At 39.9% G+C, this 21,678-nt stretch overlaps 1 protein-coding gene across 4 annotated transcripts in view; it reads right to left on the bottom strand.

The window, feature by feature from the left end:
* Window positions 1-10,480, bottom strand: part of CTNND2 (catenin delta 2) — a 639,809-nt gene extending 629,329 nt beyond the window's left edge. For all 4 annotated transcript variants that reach the window (XM_059470378.1, XM_059470386.1, XM_059470397.1 and 1 more), the window contains exon 1: window positions 10,425-10,480. In XM_059470378.1, coding sequence (XP_059326361.1) covers window positions 10,425-10,461 — 37 coding nt within the window. In that variant the 5' untranslated portion in view covers window positions 10,462-10,480. The remainder of the gene's footprint in view (window positions 1-10,424) is intronic.
* Between the last annotated feature and the right edge of the window lie 11,198 nt (window positions 10,481-21,678).

The raw sequence follows: 21,678 nt of genomic DNA, 5'->3' as shown, positions 1-21,678 counted from the left end.
AAAATGTTTGTTTTCTTACAGTGAAACAAGAACACTACAGTAGCCGTAATAGTTATTTTACAACCAACTTAAGTAGAAGGCACAAGAGAGACAGAAATCCATCAGGGTCTGTATCAAGGTGCAGGAACATACTTAAAGGTAGACAAGTCTACATAGAAGTGGTACAAGTTTTCAGTGGATGTTGCCATTCAGACAAAAGTCAGCCTCAGCAGTAAGTGGTTGTGACAGCACCTCAGCTTGCCTGTAAAATTCACTAAGAACCTTCCATGTTGGAATGATACGACTTGAGACGTGTTTTGGGTCAGCTAATGGAAGCAATATCACTGCAACAAATCTTCTACTATTTCCATGGAGTTTGAGGATGGCTAAAATAATTTTATTTCTGCATCTTATTCCCTTAAATGTGCAGCTTAGTGTAGATGATGTGAAAGAGTTAGAGACTTATAATTCACAACACTAGGTTTTAGACACAACATTTATTTCTGAAGCACAGCTATACATCTGTATTTCAAGACTGTGTCACTTTTCCATTTGTTCCATTCCTCCTGGTCAACTCATCTTTTTAATACTCACCATTCATTCTCTTTTGTTAGCAAAAACATGAATGCATTGCATAGTATATACAAATTAGACACTCCTAAACAAACCCATATGACCAAAACCCCTTTTTTTTTTGTCACTCTGCCAGTACTATTTAGTTATTAAATCCAAAGTGGAACTAAAAGACCACATTTAAGTAAAGATTTATTAGAAAAGTACTTGAAAAACATGGATACTTGAATGTTATTATGAGAATATTAAGCCCTTCAAAAATCAGGAGTCCTTGCTTCTTTATTACAGCATTTTACTGGAGGCATGCTAAATACTTTATGAAAAAGTGAATTTAAAAGAGCAGAAGGGGAAGAATAAATTGCTTTATTCCCAAGAATGCGTATTTCCATAAACTCAGTCACTTGTTTTAGGAGATCTGTACAACTTCCTAGAGAGCAATTCCATTTGATGACTAGCATACTACACCATCAGGTAAACTGGAACTATACTGTTCTACAGGTCACAAAGAATCTTTCAATAAGAAAAGTTAGCTAAACCAACTTCTATTCTGATCTTTTCCTTCACTTTCCCACTTCACCATTTTTATCCCCACCAATAACTCATATATTGACCAAATAGTATAAAAACTATTAACTGCTACTGAGTTTACTTGTCCTACCTGTTTTATGATAACAGTGCAATAACTGCAATTTTCTTTAAAAAACCCCAAAAAACCAGCAAAAGCCTCCACCAAACAAAAAAAGCTCAACCAACAAACCAACCAACCAACCAAAAAACCAAACCAAAAACCACAAAACAAAAGCCACTGAAAATCTCACCCCAGCTGTTTCATGACAAACATGATCTTGTGAAATTACTAAAGAGTCAAATGAAAGAAGGCAGAATGAATATAAAAAAAAAAATTTACTAAGGGATATCTAGTAAAACACAGGGATCCCATGGAATCAGTTTGATTTTTGTTACCAAATTCAACAAGAGTACAGCTGGGTTTTGCCTGGGGGAGATGACAACACTACATTGCTTTTGAGATTAATGTGCAAGTTGTGTAATGTGCATGCAAGAGGGGAATTTTTACATTTGACAGAGGTGCAAGTAATTCCATATGTGTTTAATGCACAAAAATATAATATATGCATGCATTTCTTAAGTTCAAACTCTATTTTGCTTATCTGCACAAGGTGTTATGTTAGAACTGATGCACTTTAGTAAATAAAACACTTCCAAAAATGTATTTCTGAAAAAATTTGCTAGAAATTTGCTAGACTGGATCAAGTACCTGTGTTGAGAGATCGAATTTGCATCTTTCCTATTCACTGATGACATGACAACATAGCAGTTATGCCTTCCAGCCTGTCCCCCAGTCCCCACATTCCCATCCAGCCTTTTATTAGCCTGCTATAACCAGTATCTCAGATCTTTTCCTTTGCTTTGAACACTATGTACAGCAAAAACAAACAAACAAACAAAAACCCAAATGAAAACTAAACAAAACAAACCCCAAAATGTAAAAGAAATTTATATTGCAGACTCTTTGGCTCCTTGACAAACATCATTGCTCCAAGTCTGTTCTGTCAATAGATCACCAACAATCTGTCATTTGGGGACCTGAAATATTTCCATCACCACTGATCAAAAGCCAAGTAGTTCCTCCCTGGATATTTTTAGGGGGAAGAGAGTCTCAGGCAGAGCAATCCATCAGCAATGTCAGCCTGAGGACTCCAGTGGGCAGAACACAGCTGTGAAGGGAAACCTGCTCCCCCTCACTGGTCAGCTCCCCTCTGAGTAACTAGATACAGAGACTTCACACACAAACAGGAAAATCAGGCTCTTTGAAGTGGCTTTGTTCAGCCAGATTTCCAATTAAATGACACCAGCATCTCCAGGAGTCAGGGACGCCAGGTCTCAAAAATCCGAGATGTCCCAAAATCCTACGGGTAGGTCAAGTTTATGTTGCACCTAACTGTCACCATCAGGTATAGTGCATTCTTCAAATATCGGTGTTGCACTTGCTCACAAAAAAAAAAATAAATTATTAAGTACATAAATTTTATTCTGGAAATCAGACTAAATTACTTTACATATCTGTGTAAAAATTTTACCCACTCTAAGCTAAATTGAAGGCATTAAACATGATCTAAACTTGGAATTTTGGTTTACCACACAAAACCAGATGTCTCCTCTGCTGAGTTTAAATAGTGTTTTTCTAATACACATGAAATAGAAGAAGTATTTATTATGCACTACAAAAATATTACTTCTCTTACTGACTGGAAAAAAAACCAATACAAAACAGCAACACCTATACATGCACTGTATCTCCAAGACTTAGAGATAGAAAAGTAAGAATTAATAAGCAGATTACTCTTGGTTACTTTTATGTATAAGGTATTTATGGAGAGCGAACATGTAAGCCAACTAATCAAAACTCAACCTCAAGAAAAGCAAAGAAAAAATGTAAAGCTTACATTTTACACCATAGCTTTCCACTTCATTCACATACAGTACTTGCTGAACAGATCTATGCCACATAAGATACATGGAATATAAGGAAATGTTTGTTCCTTGCTGAAATGAGGAGTATTAGCCATCGTTTGGGTGCTCATTATGAGAGTCTGCATTGAGAATTAAGTGCACAGGATCCCAGTGGAAACTGGGAACTTCCATGGTTTGACCAGAATTGCATGCTTTGGAATTTTTTTAATTGAAAAAACTATGTAATGACTCATATTAGGAAGAACTATGTACCTGAGAGTATTAAACAATTGCTTATCAGAATAGTGCATTATGCTTCACAAATATACCATGGCTTCATGAAACCAAAGATTTTTTTGGTATCATGACTCTGCTTTTAATGCCAGTTCTTAAAATGTGATTCTAAATTTACCCTTTGATTAGACATGCATGTTCCTAATTAAGCTCAACCTGTCCATTCTTCTTTGAAGAGATTAAAGTCAGAGTCCCCCAAGACTCCTGAGGCTCTGTGCAATAATTTACTTGTTCTTGGTAAAGGCAATAGAAGTCAGAAGTGAAAAATAAGTGCAATAAGCTGCCAAGCTTGTCAGAAACACCTTCAACCAAAAATACATACTACTGAATCTATAAAATCTGTAAGTGACTATCATATTTATTATGGCAGAAAAAGAGAAATTGGTGTTGCCTATCTCCTATGCATTCAACCGTAGGATGATGTAAGTCATCAGTAAAACAAATGTATGTGCAGTAGCTAATTCCCAAGGTCTCTGGCAGATTGCAACTCCTTTTTTTCCCCCCAGAATGGACCAAACTTTATCGTCTGAAAATCATACAGGCATAGCTGAGAAGGATCTGGAATTAACCTGGTGAGCTGTAAGCAGGAGAGGACTTCCAAACCTTTTACTCAAAATTCTTCTACTGGGAAGGTTAACACAGTTAAAGGCCAGAAGTAAAGAAAACAGAAGCCAACAGTCTTCTGTTGCTTTAATTGCAATGAAAATTTTGAGAATGCATTCTATATTTTTGGCACATACAAAGTAGAAATGTGTAGCAGCAGCTTACTGACCACAGAGAGAAACACAACTTCCCTAGGCATTGTTCTGGGAAAAGGCTGTGAGAAGATCAGAGAAAAGAATGAGAAACAATTCTTATCTTAACTCACTGCACCTGCTATTGTGAACATGTGGAATGTGTTATTGAGATTTGCTTACCAAAGGGTGGCTTCTTAATTAGCCAATGGTGATGGCGTTTTAATTAAAGGACCAATCAAGTACACCTGTAGCAAACTAAGATATAAAAGAGCAATAGATGGAGTCTATGTAAGCTATTACCTGCCTGGAGGCTCCCTGCAATGATAGAGACGCACTATCACACTTCCAAGGTTTGCCCTTTGTACCATCAGATGACGTACATCAGCACAGCAGTGGAAATCCACATATAAAATCACATTATTTTTCTAACTCAGGCTTCAAAACCATTTGCAGCAAGAATTCTACAACTCATCAATTACTGTCAGCCTCCTTCATTAAAGCACAAACTTTTAAAAATACCCAGAACTTTTTTGCTCTATTCACCGCATTTCTAAGCACACTATGTCAGACAAGGTTAGGCACTGAACTGAAGGTTCAGGTTACCATCATGTGGTGATCAAGGATACAGGTGTTTCATCAGAAGTACTCAGAAACTATCAAATATGACTAATCATTTTGTTAAATTTTTTCAAAATGCTCACAGACTAACCTAGATTTTGATTGGTAAGAATTCACTAGATGTACCACTCCATATTTAGTACCTACATTTTTTAGCAGCCCCAACTCCAACTTCCCACGAGACTTCAATTTTCTCCATCACACAAAATCTCACCTACTACGGTATCACGCCAAGCACAAATTAGATGATGCCATTAGGCACATTAAAAAGTTGTCCTGAAGCTTGGTTGGCATAAGAAATGTGAGAAAGTTATAGTGTAATTAATGTCTCCAAGTACCTGCTTATTTAAAGAACTGACTGTGACAAATGTAAAGACAACAACAAGGTTTGTCCAGGCAAGATTTACATGTTTAACCCTGAGGCATTTTCACTGTTGAAAACCTTTAAGTTGTTGTTTCCTTAGATAATCATTCTCCGACCTAGCTTTCTGCCTTGTCACTCTGCTTTTCACTGAATATGAACATCCATAGCTAATGTCATGACATTTTTCACACAAAAAAAGAGCATGAAAAAGCTTTTTACTTCCCACATGCCAAACAGGTAAAGCAACAGTCAACCTCTTGTCAAGAAGAATAAATTTTTCTGAACAAGCAAATTTGACGGGGACAACAACAACCTGCTTTTGAAGAAACCAAAGCCAACATCCCAGGATTTGATTAATTTATGCCATCTTAGAAAAGTTATATTCTTTGCTCACATAAATCTAAAACCATGTGTACATTTAAAAAACAAAAAACAAAAACAACAAAAACAAAACTAAACAAAAAACACCCAAAAGCCCACCTCAAACAAACAAACAAAAAACTATAGCCACTTATAGATCAGCTAGGATATCAGAAGCATACAAATTCATGAATTCCAGCATTTAGGTGGAAAACTGTTAAGAACAACTAAAAAGTTCACGTCTTGTTTATAACATCCAGTCATGTTTTCTTGCCTTTCAGATACCCAGCTTCAAAAACTGTAGAACTGTCTTGGGAAGCAGGAATTAAAATACCTTGAAACTCATTGTCTGGAGCCTTGAATTACCTCTCAGACCATCCTTGCTAGTCACCCTTCCAAACTGCTTGCTGGTTCTGATGGAAAGCACATACTTTTACAGGATGAAGATTACAACCTATAGTCATCCTACTGAGCTAAAAGGTACAGCAATTTTGTACCAGCAGACCGAAGCTTATTCCTAATTATTTTCCCAAGCATCTTAGTAATTTGAATGAAGCTATCTAATATAAATCTAATATAACTGAATGTTTAAGGATTAAGTCTTATTCAGTTGGTTTAAAACAATCAAGAATCCCATCAGAATATATATTTACACTACCTGTTTATCTCCTTTGGCTCCCTTCAAAAATTCAGCCTTAAAGGGGTATCTTGGCTACTTAATTGAATAACAACTGACAGTATTTGAACAGGAAATGTAGCCATGGCTGAAAAAAGAAGATGTTTATGTTACATTAAGCAGGCAAATTTAAGTTACACTGTCAGTAAAAGTAATTATCTTGACCAAAAGGAAGTTGCTCTCCTGTGAAGACTTTCGGGAGATGAAGAAATCAATTGTAAATTTGGCAAGGAAAAAAGAGTGGAAGACAAAAACTCCGAAAACATAGGAGGGGAAAATGCAAAATCCTCCTCTGCAGAAAGTTTTATGTAAAGCCCCTTTGAGTCTCAGATGTTCTTGATTTTGGATGCTACAAGTCAAACTCTATATATTTGTGGCTTCTTAAAATGAATTAAAACAAGTGGAAAATAATAGTTCATTATATAGTAGAATTATTACTATTAACACAATAAACTGATACAAAATGTAACATCCAACACGGTTATTTTACATATATGAGTTTTAAAAAGTTAACACCATTTTGGCAGCTCTGAGAAGTACAAAGTTTAAGTTTCATTAGAAACCTGGGGGATTTTTTGTGGGAGTTTAGGTTGGGTGGTTTCTTGGGGTTTTTTTTCCAGAAACTTTAATAAAATAGGCAGCAACCAAAAGGACAAGACAATTCATTTTACTCCATGCTTTATTTGTCTTATAAGTTATTGCTTATTATTATAATAGAATTTTGTAAAGTAGAATAGGCAGATTAAGAGCCAGTAGGATGCACTAGAACTTACCATGCCAAGAGCAATTTAAACAAATATTAAATGCTTGCTCTCATGGATAATGAAATCTTTCTCTGTTTCTTAGTTCTAGACTAAACTGGCAGTTTATATAAGAAAAAAAAATCTATTAACATGGCAACTGGTTTACATAGAAACAAATAGCATATTTCCTTTTCAATACTACTGAATTTAAATTTTGTCCAGCATAATGCCAGACAATCTGGTCAGGCAATCTGCTTTTACAACCCATTCACTACACAAAGTTAGCACATCCTGAGGGGATGGAAGAAATTGTTTCAGTGTGTCATGGTGCATTCAGATTTCTTTCCAGGTGAGCCTAACTACCAAGAAGCCATCTAGCCAAAGAGTTGTGTGGTTCTGCAGTGTGTGAGCAGAGGACTACTTACCTTTCCTGCACAGAGACTTCCTATCCCTATGAGAGAAAATACTTTTCCCAACATACCCCCATTTAAAAAGGCCAAAAATACATGTTTTTCTGGTATAATATCTTCTATCATGACACAAGCAATCTCTTCTTTAAGCAAATGTGGTTCAGTCCTATTTGAGAGTCATTCTGTCACTTAAGAAATTAATTTTCCATATTTAAAACTGCTGCCTCTATTAAGGTATATTGTTGACTTGTATGTATTAATAATTCTACTACTAAACTTAATATTTTACCGGTAAATAGGCATCCAAAATTCATCCTCTAATGGGATCTTACTGAGAACTTCAAAGAGAAGAAAGAATCACTTTCATTTTTGTCAAACTTCAGCTGTAACTTCAAATATCAAACTCTTCCTGACTTACAAGCACAATCAATGAGCATCAAAACCACAGGTCCTTATTTAAGTGAAGAGTACTGTAATAATGCATTTTCCTTATCTTGCTGATACTCCTGAAAACAGTTGCTTCTAGGACAGAAACAGATGCTTGAAATCCTAACAAAGATATGCTGGAATTTCCACAAGTGATCAGCTCTAAAAATCACATCACACTGAACCATGAAATAGAAAATGTACCAGAAATTTAGTGCAAAATTTAACACTCATGAGTTCCGCTGATTCTGTTATCTGCTCCATTTACATGCCAATCTACACCCCTGCCTAAAAAGGCTTTTCTTAAAACACTTAAAATAAACTACTCCAGCACTTCTTTCGTAGCATAAGTTGATTTTACACGTGTCTTGAGCAACAAATACTCAACACCAAACCATAGTCATTAAATTGCTACCATCTATTAGCAAAGGTAAATTATACAAATCAGAATTATGCAAAACATTTTTTTTAGTTGCTATTTCTATTTTGTGCAACTGTCTGTTAGAGTTCATTATGTGAGGATCAAATTATCTTGGTACTGCTATCAAAAAAAAACCCACAGCAAAAGTCAGAGGCTTGTGTCACTGATGAGCTATTTATTGCTTTTAACATCTATTAAGGCACCTGACAAACAGAACTCGAGAACTGTTGCTGGAATCCTCTCCCAAAAGCATCTTCCTTACAATCCACAAAAAGTCATGCAACTGGCATTTGGAAATAAATACTTAGCTTCCTACTAGCAGCTTTGGGGGGTATTTCCCTCGGTAGGTATCCATAGCACAGCCCGCTACTCCTTTTTTTTCCCAAGCCTCTCTTATATAACAGACTGCAAAAACCATCTCTGAACAACGTGATCAAGATGTGATCTCCTCTTTTGGAACTACAACATTCAACATAATCACGTTCAACCCAGTCCCGAGCCATTAATCAACTTCTTACTAATGACGATGATCGATTGCAAGTTCTCTGCAGTTTTGCAGCTGACAGTCAAGGCTCCCAAAGGATCGTGTCATTCACAGACTGAAAGGAGACAGCTTCACCAACTCAGCTCAGAAATTAGTCTTACAAGGCTATTTGATCATCGTACAATGTTTTGCTTAAATATCACAGTCATTCCAGGTGGTTTGGGTTTAGTGTTGGGGCTCCTTCCCAGATAACCTGTGTAAAGGCAACAAAAGCCCTAAAGCCACTTGAGTCTCAGAGGCCCACAAGTAGGATGTACAGCAGCTTTCTCTGGAGACCTGCCCTTAACCCCTTCGTGCCACATCATTTACACGCTGCCAGCTAACTAGGCTGTCTGAAAAAGATAAACCCAGCCTACATGAGTTACATAATCAGTTCATTTTTTAAGACAGGATTTATATATCCCGAAGTACAGAATGATTAAAGATGCTTTTCCCTCTCTTGATTTTGCAAGAGACACAACAGACTTACATAAACTCCGTATAATTCTGGGTTGTCCTCCCTCTGTCTTGAGGTACGTAAGTCTTGACGTACCCTATGGAAAGGTTTGCTACAAAGAACAGCTCAGGCTGACTCACTGTTTTCACTTTACATATAGGCTACCCAGAAAGACTTCAAAAATAAACCTGAAATGTGAAGTTTTTACTTTACCTTGTTACTGCCAATAAAAAGGCATACATGTTTTAAGGGGCACAGATATCAGTTACTACAGCCACTAAAGTTAAGAGCTGGGTGTTCAACAAAGAAGCCTATTAATTTCTAAATATTTCTTCTAAGTTTTGGATTTTTCTTTTCTGTAAAGCATAGGATTAACCATGACACCCTGAATCCAAACAAAGCACACCCTAACAAAGTATAAGAAAATGTAACAGCACAAGATGCTGTATTACACTCTTCCGTGTATTGGTCCTTCCAGTCCCTCCAGAGGAAATTTAACATGGTTTCTAAAATTATCCCTCTAACGGGTTTTTTCATTTTCCTCCAAGATCCCCGGCCAGATGAATTTGTGTATTACATGTACCGCCTGTGCCGCTGCACCTCCTTCCTCTGTGGTGACTTGATTCAGCTGAAGCTACGATTTGACCGATCGATGCAAGCACATTACACACCAGAATAAGAGTAAGGTAAGGGTAAAGGAAAGAAAAGCATCTCTTCTTTCAGCCATTAAATATAGATCAACGAAACATCACCGCGCACATCGCGGCTCCCCTCCCCACCCCCTCCGCCCGCTCCTCGAGCGCAGCATTTCGCAGACGGTGCCTTCAAAGGAAGAGCACACACCCCACACACCCCTCCGCGCACACACACGGACACACAGACACGCAGCACAGACACACAGAAACAGCAGCAGCCGTCGCTCGGAGCCGCCCCAGGACGCGGGCTCCGCGCAGGGCCGGGCGCTGCCCCCGCCCGCGGCTCCCCGGGCACCTTCATCTTCTTCTTCCTCCTCTTCTTCCTCCTCCCTCTCCCTGGCCCATGACTTCACCGCCGTAACGAGCACATTAGTGCAGGGCGCCGGGAGACACTGTGCCGCGGATGCCCTACATAAGCGGCGACTAACGTAGCAAGAAAGGAGGAAAGCGATGGAGGGGGGAGGCCCTGGAGAAAGAGCCATGAGGAAATAACGCACTTTGTTACCTTTCGGCTGAGGGCATAAACACCGCTCCTCGCAGCCCAGCCCAGCCCGGCAGCCTCGCCGAGGGGAGCAGCGCAAGACCCCGCACCAAGAAGAAATATCACGCAGGCGGGAAGGGTGTGTGGGGGGGAGGGGGACGGACCTGGCACCATTACGGTGCCTGTCGTACTCACCGATCGGCGCCGATTCAGCCTGCTTGCTCCCAAACATATACCAAAACCCAAGAGCAAATCCTCAGTCCGCTAAGCGAGAATGAAGCGGGGGAGCGGGGCGGCGGGGGGGGGGGGGGGGGGGGGGGGGGGGGCGAGCGACGGCTCCGGGCTTCACCGCAAGGTCCTGACCTTGCCCAGCTGCAGCATCTTCGGCTTGCCCCCCCCCCAGGGCGTGCGTGTCCGCCCGTGTGTCCCCGTGTCCGTGCGAGCGCGCCGATCCGGCTCCGAGGGGCTCGGCCGCAGGACAGCTGCCCGCTGGCTGCCGGGGCGAGGAGGGCTCGGCATCCACCGCCCCGCCGCTGGGGCGAGGCGCGGGGCCGCTGCTGCGGCGGCGGCGGCTGGGGCAGGCTGCGCGGCGGCGCCGTAGCGCAGCGCGCCGGGCGGGCGCACCGGCCGCGGGATGTGGCCGAAGGAGACACAGCCGCCGCCGCAGCATCTGCCGCCGCCGCGCTCCCGCCCGCCCTGCCTCCCTCCCTCCCTCCTCCCGCCTGCCTCCGCCCCTCCCTGCCCGTCCCCTCCCCAGCAGGAGCGCGCCCGCCGCTGCCGAGGCGCTGCTCGGGGGGGCACAGGGGGGCGGGCGGCCCCGCCGCCGATGGGGCGCTGCCGCCTGGGCCGGGCGGGGCTGAGGTAGGGCCGGGCCGGGTCCCCCAGCCTCGCCGCAGAGGGGCGCGTCCCCGTGTTCCTCAGACACCCGCGGCCGGGGGCTCCGATTTACCGGGGAAGGGGCGGCAGGGCGGAGGGCGCAGTGTGGGAGCGCACCCTGGGGCGGGGGTCCTCGGTGGGGAGCAGCCCCCGCGGCTCTGCTGTCAGGGGTTGGGAACTTGAGGTCGGCCAGGCAAAACGGTGACAGCAACAGGGAACCCAGAGCTCGTTCTCCGGCTCGTGTCTACCTCAGGTCTCTCTTCCCATGCTTGGGAAACCTAGGTGGAAATCCTACCGTGTTTTCAGAAGTATTCTTGCGAGCAAATAGGGTAAGGAATATGGAAGTCATGTTTTACTCCTGCGCACGCTTAACCCTTCGTTGAGAAAGTTGTGTGGAAGGCAATTGCAGCACTCACCTGAAAGTTGCCACTCCACGGCTCCTATCAATTCGCCGCTCGGAGTTTTGGTGCCTGAACAAAACCACCCAATTTTTTGGGGTTGTTGCTCGGGGTAACCTCTGCTAACTCACGCTCGCAGCGGGCTGAGCATCAGCGCGGCACTGGGGACAGCCAGAGCGCGGCCGAGTCTCTCGGCCAGCGCCTACAGCCGCTCATTTGCTGCCCAAAACCGCGGTCGCAGCACCTGCCCCGCAGGGAGGGACCCGCGTGTCGCCGGGCGCCAGGGGCGGCCAGGCGGGACACGGCGCTCACATCCCTCCATCCATCCCTCCCTCCATCCCGCGCCCCTCCAGCCCGCACCGCACGGATAAGGCATGCCGGGCCCGCAGCAGTACCCGCGGCCGGGCTGAGCCCCGGCGGCAGCGGTACGGACCGACCGCTGGTGGCTGCACGGCGACTCGCTGCTGCCACCTCTCGCTTGGCGTTCTCGCAGCTTCCCCAAGCTCTGCTGCGAGCAGGAGATTCACCTGCCTGAAGATCCCCCTTCTCACCGACTTGCGGTGGCTACCCCTCCCTTAATGTCATGGGAAGGCCAGAGGCTACGTCTTCCCACTGCCAGAAGGCCGTGTTTTAGGCTTGAGGTCATTTTTTGGGGGGAGAGTTTATTTCCATATTTATTGGATCACATAGATGACTGGTATGTGTCCTTTCCCTGGGTTCGGTGAAGGTGGCCTGTCCACCTGTGACAAAATCGGTAACTTACAGCTGAGGGTGATTCAGCCTAGCAGCATCCCTCAATGCCAATCCACATGTTGCCCAGCTACTAGGACTTGTGAGAAAAGCACCTGTGGGCTCAAGTCTAGAGTAAGCCCAAAACCTCATTGTCAGGTTCTGGTCTGGCATGTCTTGATGCCTACTGAGTTGCAGCTCTAGAGGGGAGCTGGCTGGTGGCAGAACACAGTGGCCAATCCACTCTTGTCTTGAGTAGGGAAGTGACCAACTAGCCCATTGTCCGAACTTTTGGTTGGACAAAAAGTTAATTTTTTCTGCTAAGTGCAAGACCCTGGGCTTGTGATTCCCAGCCTAAGAGAGACGTGTAACTCTGAACTAAGTAGTGGGTCACTCAGTAGTTACCCGGAGTCACTGTCTTACAGTTAAACTTCAAGATTTACTCCATAATAAAATTACTGGGTGCCGCAGTATCATAGATATGCCATAGTATCATGTGATCCACCTTCTGCAGCCCAGCCTCTTTTTCAGAGCTGAAAGGTTGTTCTGGACCTTCAATCTCTCAAAGTAGAGATTGAAAGAGAAGAAGTAGGCTGTGTCCTCCTTCCATTCCCCCCCAAATATTCCCATGTAATAGGGGCATTTCATGGCTCTGGGGACTGTATACATCTGACCTAATTGTAGCATAAGCAGTGTGAGCTCATGAAGAATGAACCTAAGACGTCTGATTCTCCCTACTCTGCAAAGGTTACCCAGCTGGCTATACTGATCTGAATAGTGAGTATGGAAGCTGTTAGCCTGGAAGTTAAATATAGTAACTATAAAGATATATAATAATGTAGACTCTCCATTGGGAAAGTGAGGCCTGGAGACAGAAGAGTTTTGGAAGAATCTGGGAGGTGTTTGAAATCTATTTTTCTCTCACTAAGTTTCCTCTTTTCACATCACAGTTTTGCATGAGAGGGTTTCCATCTTAAGATGCTGCAAGATTAAAAAAGCTTCTCCTGTTCCTGTCACTTTTCTCCTTGATTCTCCCTGATGCATCACATTTTCAATGTTCCCTGTTACCACATGAGGTCAGAGAAAGGGCCAGGATCAATATGGAGAAATGAAACAAAGGAATTAAATCAGAGTTTCCATGTGACTTAAATCAGAGATTCCATATGCCGTTGTTACTGTCACAGAGGAAGAGTAAGAGAGAACAGTGAGGGTTAAGAATGTGAAGGGCAGTGAGATCAACTTCTGGAAGAGGCTGCATTCCACAGAGCTCCAGGAAGAGGTCTGCCAACGTTATTCTCAGTGACTAAACCTCTTCTTCTGACAAGCCAAAAGCATACGTAGGAGGAAGCTGTTCACTTTTTTTGGTCAGTCCCAGACTTCTTACATATAGACAGTCTGTTTTCTCAGGCTTCTCAGGTCTGTACCTAGAAGTGGTGTATCTATCCTAATCTTTGGTTAACTTCCCTGAGGGTTTGTTCAAGTTGGAGAGTTTTTTTTTCCTTGAAAAAGATGGAAAAAGAAAAGGAAATTATCAGATCAAGGCAGGTATTTTCTAGCACGGGAACTACAAAAGCATCTTTGCCGTTTATATTTACCTGTTAGATTCACAAAGGTTCTTGAGCCTCCAATTTCTATTTGGTTCAAGTAACAGCAAGTAAAAATTTTAGAAAACAGAAAAAACTAAGTAATAACATGAATAGAGTTAAATGCAGTAATATAATTTACAGATAATTAGTCCTCCAAATGACTATCTGATACTGAAAAACAGTATCAGTAACAAATTTTCCAAGTTTAGGCTCAAGGGTTCCATCTTGGAATAGCTGGTTACCAGTGATAATTTTCCCTTTCTGCTAACTAAACATATATATTTTTCTTTGTGAAAAATTTCATCATGAGGTAAAGGATGAAGGTAGCAGTGGAGGAACCCAAGGAAAAGTCCATTAGTCAACAGTTGAGTCAACAGCCAGGATGAGTCATCTAAAATACAGGATGCCTAGATACTAGTTGTGTCTGCATGTTTTGTCTCAAATCATGTTAATTTATGTTTGACCCTTCTTGGAATGGAGTTTGGAAGCTTGAATTTTTGGACAGAAATAAAAACATTTCTGTTTTGACTTTCTTGAAGAGTATGTTTAAATTTAAATGTATACTTCAGATTGTTGAGATCCTTTGTCATGTCCAGGTCCAGCTACTTCTTTTTTCACGCTGAAGTCAATGGGAACTTTCCATACTAAAAATGTAACTGGAGTGAAGTGAAACTAGCTATATGTTATAATTTCCTGTTTCAGGCAATCTTTAGCAAATCTAGAATAAAATTGGGAAAACTTGTTTTTGTCCTTTTTAATAAACTGAAAAATCAGTCAAGCATGGATAGTTTTCAAGTTTAGAGCAGTATTCTTGAAATTACTGTCTTATCCCTTTCTAAGAATTATTTCAAGGCGAAATTATTGAAAGATATTAACAACATCCACCAAAATACATTTCAGATAAGAAAGAACATGTTTCTTGAGTCACACAGTATGACGTCTTAGTGAAACTAAGCTGGCAATGAATTCAAATAATTGGTCCAAATTTCTTCTCTTTTATTTGACTTTGATGTTATTTTTAAAAATATCAAATCATTCTTGAATTATAGTAGTACTATATGTATTTTCCATTTCTCCTAAAATTTTGCAGAATATTGTATAACAATAAAGTACCCATAAATCCTGGGATGAGGATGATTTTCTATGCAACAATGATGATATGACCAAAGGAGGTTTGCATGATTTTATTCTCAAAAGCTTGCATTCTGATCTCATGAAAATATTTTTTAAACAGAAGTCTCCTAAAGAAATATAAGGTATTTTCAATTCTGAGGCACAGCTGGCTTTGTCTCAGTCTGATTAAGAGTAAATTATTGCTGAAGTGCTAAGATTGACTGGCAATAGGAAGATACAATTGAATTTGTAGTACCTGCAGATTTTGTAAATGAATCTGTATTTGCATTGAGAGAGTTGGTTTTTATGTACTGAAGACAACTCACATCCCTAGGACCTGACTGAGATTTTTTTATTCCCAGCTTCATCCACTGATGACCAAATGGGCAGTAATGAACAAAATCTCTCTGAAACAGCCATATTAAAGTATTTTTTGGACCTACCTTGCTTTAAAAAGTCATTGTAAAAATTATTATTTAGTGAGTATCTGCCATTTGTTTCCCAAACAATTTGGCATTTTGAGCATGTCAAATTTCCACAAGAAATTATACAAAAGGTTAAAAATTCAATTGAATTCAATGGTATGTGCTAGTCAGGATCAATCAGAGCTCCTATTCAAGGTATAGTAAGGAAACTACATTTTTAAATAATAAAACTTCATTTAAGTGTTCCTGATTAAGGAGATAGTTGGAGTTTTACTTAACTTCACAGAAAAACATGGTGAAAACATTAAGAGGGTAACAAACAATGTAGGTGCTTTTTCCTATCAATTAAAGAGATCTGATTTAAAGAGGGCTTGGGGCTTTTTGCTGTTTTTTGGTATATTGTTATTTGGAAGATGGAAGGCCAGAAGTTGAAATGAAAATTAGCATAGTGTATAAACTGTTCTTTTTAGCATCCAGTAAAACAAAGTTTACTGTTATAAATTCATATACCCTGTTACATAAATAGGTTATATGAAGAGCTGATTGTTCTGAAATAATTTGTAAACATTAACCCCATGCAAGAAAGTAATTTCATTTTGTTTTCATTTTACCTGGTATTACTAGCAGTACAATGTCATCTCAGCTGCAAATTGTAATCTATAGATTGGATATCTTTGAATGTTCAAAACATGTTTATTATTGTCAATTGAAATGACAAGCCTTTCTCAGGATACATCCTTTAATACATTTACAGCTATAAAAGCATTTAGGATTAAGGTATAACACTTACAGAACTATACTGTGCTTTTGGATTCTTTTTTCTCTTTTCTGTATTTGCATATTGAATAAGTCCATCAACAAAAAAGACCATCCTGCAAAAAGTCAAGCAGAAATCTTGACACAGGTTCAGAAAATGATGCTGTTTTAATAAAAGTTAGTGAAACCTTGTTACAATGACTATCCTTTTATTTAGTCCATTTATGTCTGGGTTTTACTTTGTATCTTTCCACAGTGTAAAAGACTGTCGGAGTTGAAGGAACCAGTGGATTGATTATCTAGTTAGACCTCATCTTGCATAAGACTGAGATATTACCTACCCTGAAGTGAAAATTAATGACTTGGCATTATGGAATTATGGAATCCTGGGTCATTTTCTAATCTGGGCTCTATTATAATTAGTAAGTATGAGGAAAGATAAAGCTAGTTTTACTTCACTGTTATACTCCATGAAAGCCATGCTCCAAAAGAGACACACATTTACCTTTTCCAACCAGTGTGATTTTAATTTTCTGGACAGACTTGGTGTGTTTTTTCAGTGCCCAGAAGAACTTCTCATCTGACACTTTTTCAGAACCTTACTCTAAATTTAATTTCATAAACTCTTATGAAAACCGACACCTTGGAAGCTCCATGGGCATACAACCATTGGCAAGGACAGCTTACAAGGATTGTCGTCTTATGAGGCATGCACATGAGTGTTTCAGTGTACGGGAAGACACTGGGTAATATTCCCCATACCTGAAGTTTCTTGGGTATGCCTCTGATGCATTCAAAATATTTGCCCCACCCACCAGTGGCACCAAGGCTGAAGTCACAGTGGGGACTGTCTGGAGAGCACTGATGCCAGTGTGGACACAAGGCCCTCCAGCATATCCTGTACATTTTGAGGCCCAAAATACTTAATTTAATTTTGTTTCTCAGCTGAGCTGTTCTGCACTTCATAGCTGTGAAGCAGATTGCCTTACACTTTGACCTGATAATTTTCTCTGTCAGGCCTCAGTTCACCTCAAAAAAGGTTTGACTGTGTCAGATGATCTGGTTCATGCCTGCTACCCAGTTTTACCACTTTTTGCTACAGGCTAACTTGCAATTTCTGGTCCTATACATGGTTTGTAAAGAGGTATGTTTGTCACCATCCTGTAGAGTTTTCAGTAGCAAGCTTACTTCTACAAAGTTGTTTAGAAAGAATAAATTTCAGCTACGAAGGAGGACCAGTTGCTGCAGTGTAAATGTTCATTCACATAAGAGTTGAAAGGTTGACTGTGCAATGGATGAGTACAATACTGATTTTTTCCTATGAAAGTTTACAACATCATGGTGTTCTATCTGGGAAACTAGATTTTCACAATGATATCGTAAAGATGGAAATAGTAAAAAAATCTGTGACACAGAATTTAAAAAATTACAAATTGTTCAGCTTGGTATCCTTCTCAAAGTCTGTTGCTGTCTCATGTTCTTTGTGATAGTTTTCATCTTTTAAGTCCATCAAGAAAATACGTGGTGCACAGGGGGCAGGATATATTTTTCCTTATTTCCTCCTACTCCTGCTCTTTCAATTTCAGGGTAAAAGATTTTGAAGGAAAACTTGAGTTTCTTACCCTATGCTTTTTCAGCAGAAAAAACAACTCCTTATTTTCATGTAATCCTGTTATGTAAATCTCTGTATAATGCACACTTGACCTCCCTTGTGTTATTTTTAACTTAGTGGAAAACACAAAATATGTTTTATCAGCACCACCTGCTAAAATTACGAAGGAAAAGATAACTGTGTTAAGTATTTTCTTACCTTTTATGAAAGAAGAAATAAATGAAAATAATAAACTATAAAATAGTATCAAATTCGAAGAGGAAAATAAGATGTTTAATGATCCTAATGTAAAAATTTTATCAGCACAACTGTTACTTATCAAGTACTTATTAAAATGCATCTATATACATTTATGTAGTCAGTAATTTTTGCTAAATTTTGAAACTTCCACAACTTCTACTGTGGCTATACATTATGAAAACAACTATTTTACAAAAGTAACATAGTCAGTGCCAGCAGAAGTCCTTTAGGAAAGACACTGAAAGTATACTGTGACAGCTCTGATGAGCTCAACAGCAAGAATCTATTTAAAGGGGTAAATCCTTTTAACTGAGTTACAAAAGATCTTTGACATTTCCCATGTCAACTCAGTCCCTAAAGTAAGTTACTTTAGTCACATACAGAGTTCAGATGGTAAATCTTCTCTTTTTTCACTCTGGGATATCAATTTAGAAATTTGTATTAGATTCAATGACCTTTGGTTATATTTATGTTATTTGTGATGTCTGTGAGATTTTTCAGCTGTTATAAAGCAGCTGAGAATGGTAGTGTAGTTTTGGAAGCTTGAACATATTCTGTAGAAAAATACAGGTGAGCAACTGTCTATCTTTGGATTCTTTTTTCCTGCTGTTTATTCTAATGAGTGATTGACAATGTAGCTGCCAATTTAACCTAATACTGCATCAAGCAATTGTGTGACACACAGTAGGCTTTGATCTTCATGCACTTTGCATGAATTCTATGGCTAGACTGTACTTGCACTTTGTGGAGGTAGCTGTTTCTTGTAAAAAATGATCAAACTACAAAACAAAATGTAAGAGATGTCAATATGCTGTTACTTCAGTAGTACATAGTGGCTAACTCCCCTCACTTTTCAAAATGGGCAGTTTTTGTTTTCACACACAGAGCTCAAAAAAAGAAGGATCATAGAATCACAGAATGTTAAGGAGTAGAAGGTACCTTAAAGATCATCTCGTCTCAACCCCTCTGCCATTCACCTCCCAATAGACCAGGTTGCTCAAGATCTTATCCTATTTGACCTTGAACACTTCCAGGTATGATGCATCCAAATTTCGCTGGTCAACCTGCTCCAGTATCTCACCACCCTCACAGCTAAGAATTTCTTCCTAACATCTAGTCTCAATGTCCCCTTTCATTTTGTAATCATTACTCCTTGCCTCTTTATAGAATGCACTGTCGGCTTATAATGGCAAGCATTAATTTCAACAATTTGTAAATTTTATCCTTCACTTAGGTTTCATGTGTAGAAGTCAGTGTATTACACTGAAGAAAAATACTTTTAATCTATAAAAGATGTTTCATTAGTGGTTATTTAGCGACTTGTTCTTCAGATATAATATTACATCAGCCTATTATGAAAAATGTGATCTGGAATTTTTACAGATCTAATAACAATCTCAATATGGTCACAGTCATAGGTATAGAAGAAAATTTGTGTGTTTAATGCATAATATATATAGATATAGATATAGATATAGATGTATAAAACAGAGGGCTGAGGGTCAGGATAGTCTGTTACACATCCTCACTGAGATGGGATTTGTCTGTAGCTTCCATGAAATGGATTTCCACTGTTTCACTTATTGAATAGGTGTATCAAACTTGTTAGATTAGACTGAGGTTTTTGGGTAAGGAACAACATATAAGCACGATAGAAAAACTCCCCCAATATAAGCAGTGTACTCCAGAATGGGCAAGTATAAAGAGCCACCACAAAATGAACATCTGTGAAAGGCAGACTGCCCTGAGTGTGACTGTTTCACAGGCTTCTCCTCTCCCATTGGTTTGTCAGGGGGGCTCAGTTTTCCCCCTCATGACTAACTGGCAAATAAATATGGTGTTACTGGAAGAGGTGATGTTGCCCACAAGATGTTGCAGATTAATATTTTGTTTTTATGAAGAATGGCACAAACTAGGTACTCCTGATCATTTTCGTAAAAGTCCTGACTGCTCTTTCAGCTCAGACAAGCAGTGAGTGTTCATCATCCTTCCAGAGCAAGTGGGAAGGCTATTCCACTTATATATCAAAGGGTCCTCCTTTCCCCTAATTTCTTGTCTCTGTGGATCTATGATCACCTGATGTCACTTCAATGTTATTGTCTATATCAGCCAACACTGTCAACCTTTGTTCTGAATCCCCTAACATTCTATAGTCAGTTTAATCCATTGCCTTAAAGCCCCTGAAAAATTCTGAAAATGTTTGTTCTTTTCTGAGGCCTGTGATACTCTTTCTCCCTCTCTGCACCCCTTCTTATCAGTTATAAAAAGCTGATGGAACATCTCCAAGGCCTTGAGTGATTTGTTCAGTTGTGTTCCCTCAATCTGTGAGCTGGGAGATCTGGTCACAGATATTGTCTCTGTTATCTCTTTTTCCAGAGGGTCTGTGTATTGAGGTGGGGTTTATTATATTTCAGGTCTTCTTTTTGTTTTTTTTCCAATAATATTCTCAAAAAATGTCCTTACTTTACAAATGTCACATATCCATTACACTTCACACAGCTTTTACCTTCTACCTGTCCTTAAAGTACTTAATATCAATATTAACACAATGCTAGAGCAACTGGAGCCCATCTTACGAGAACTGATCTACATGAAAAAAACTAAGCCAGTTCTTTTATGGTCATTTGTTAAAGAGATTTTGAAGGAAACATCACCTGGTGCTCTTTCAAGCAATACAATGTATATTTTGCAGACTCTGAAGAGAGCAACAGCTACATAAAATTGCTTTGATTTTACAAATTATTTTACTGGTAGAAGAAGAGCACTGATATTAAAAGAAAAACTCCCCTGGTAACAACAAATAACTAGCCACTTGGATTATATAATAATTTAAAATGAGGACTCAAAACCAACTCCAGTCCTGTGAGCTTTTGAAATACCCAATAATCTTCAGATCTTTCAGTGCTGCTTTGACAGCTTTTTTACCACAGCAGCTGAGACAGTCTGCATATTCTGCACAGAACTCCCAGCATTCAGCAAAAGCTGATACGCCAAAATATTTCAGCTGCAACCCTCTACATTTTCCAGGGTAACTTCCTGAGCTATTACTAGGTAATTTCCCTGCTCTATGAGTAATGTGACAACTTGCCCATGTGACTTCATTTCACTTAATGATTTTTACCTGTGAATCAGGAATTATTGAAAAAGTTCAGTTTTCAATAATTATCTTTTCCTACTGAAAGTGAATCATTGAAGAACATAAACCATCATGTGAAGGAAAAAATAAAACAACAAAGGAACTGGACAAATTCATCTCAATTTTGATTGATTAAAAAATTTTGACTTATTGTAGACAGCCTGCCAAGATATTCCATGTACTTCAACCCCTTCCCAGAGGCAGTTTACCCTTTCTTGTTGTATCTCCAAGTGACACACACCAGAGTTGCACTCACCTCAAGGTGTTCAGACTTTTGAATGAGCCAAAAATTTGATAGACTTCTTTGATCTAGAGCTCTAGTTAATAAAAGAGTGGGGAGGTGGGAGTTAAAGTGATTTTGGCCTTTCCAAGAATTACATCAGGAAAGCATCCTACATCCTAGATATAGGAAAATACATGGATGAATAAAAATAATTTCTGAAAGACATGGCATAAGTTTTACAGCCTACAAACTGATATTGAATATTGTATAGTATATAATACAAAAAAGAACACCTTCCTAGAAAATGGTGATAATTTTATTTATTGCAGATTCCTAAAAATTCACAGATTGAGGA

Source organism: Ammospiza nelsoni, chromosome 1 (genome assembly GCF_027579445.1).
Source record: "Ammospiza nelsoni isolate bAmmNel1 chromosome 1, bAmmNel1.pri, whole genome shotgun sequence".
In the NCBI taxonomy this organism is placed as follows: domain Eukaryota; kingdom Metazoa; phylum Chordata; class Aves; order Passeriformes; family Passerellidae; genus Ammospiza; species Ammospiza nelsoni.
The sequence above is the reverse complement of the archived record's forward strand: the minus strand, read 5'-3'. Positions and strand labels throughout refer to the sequence as shown.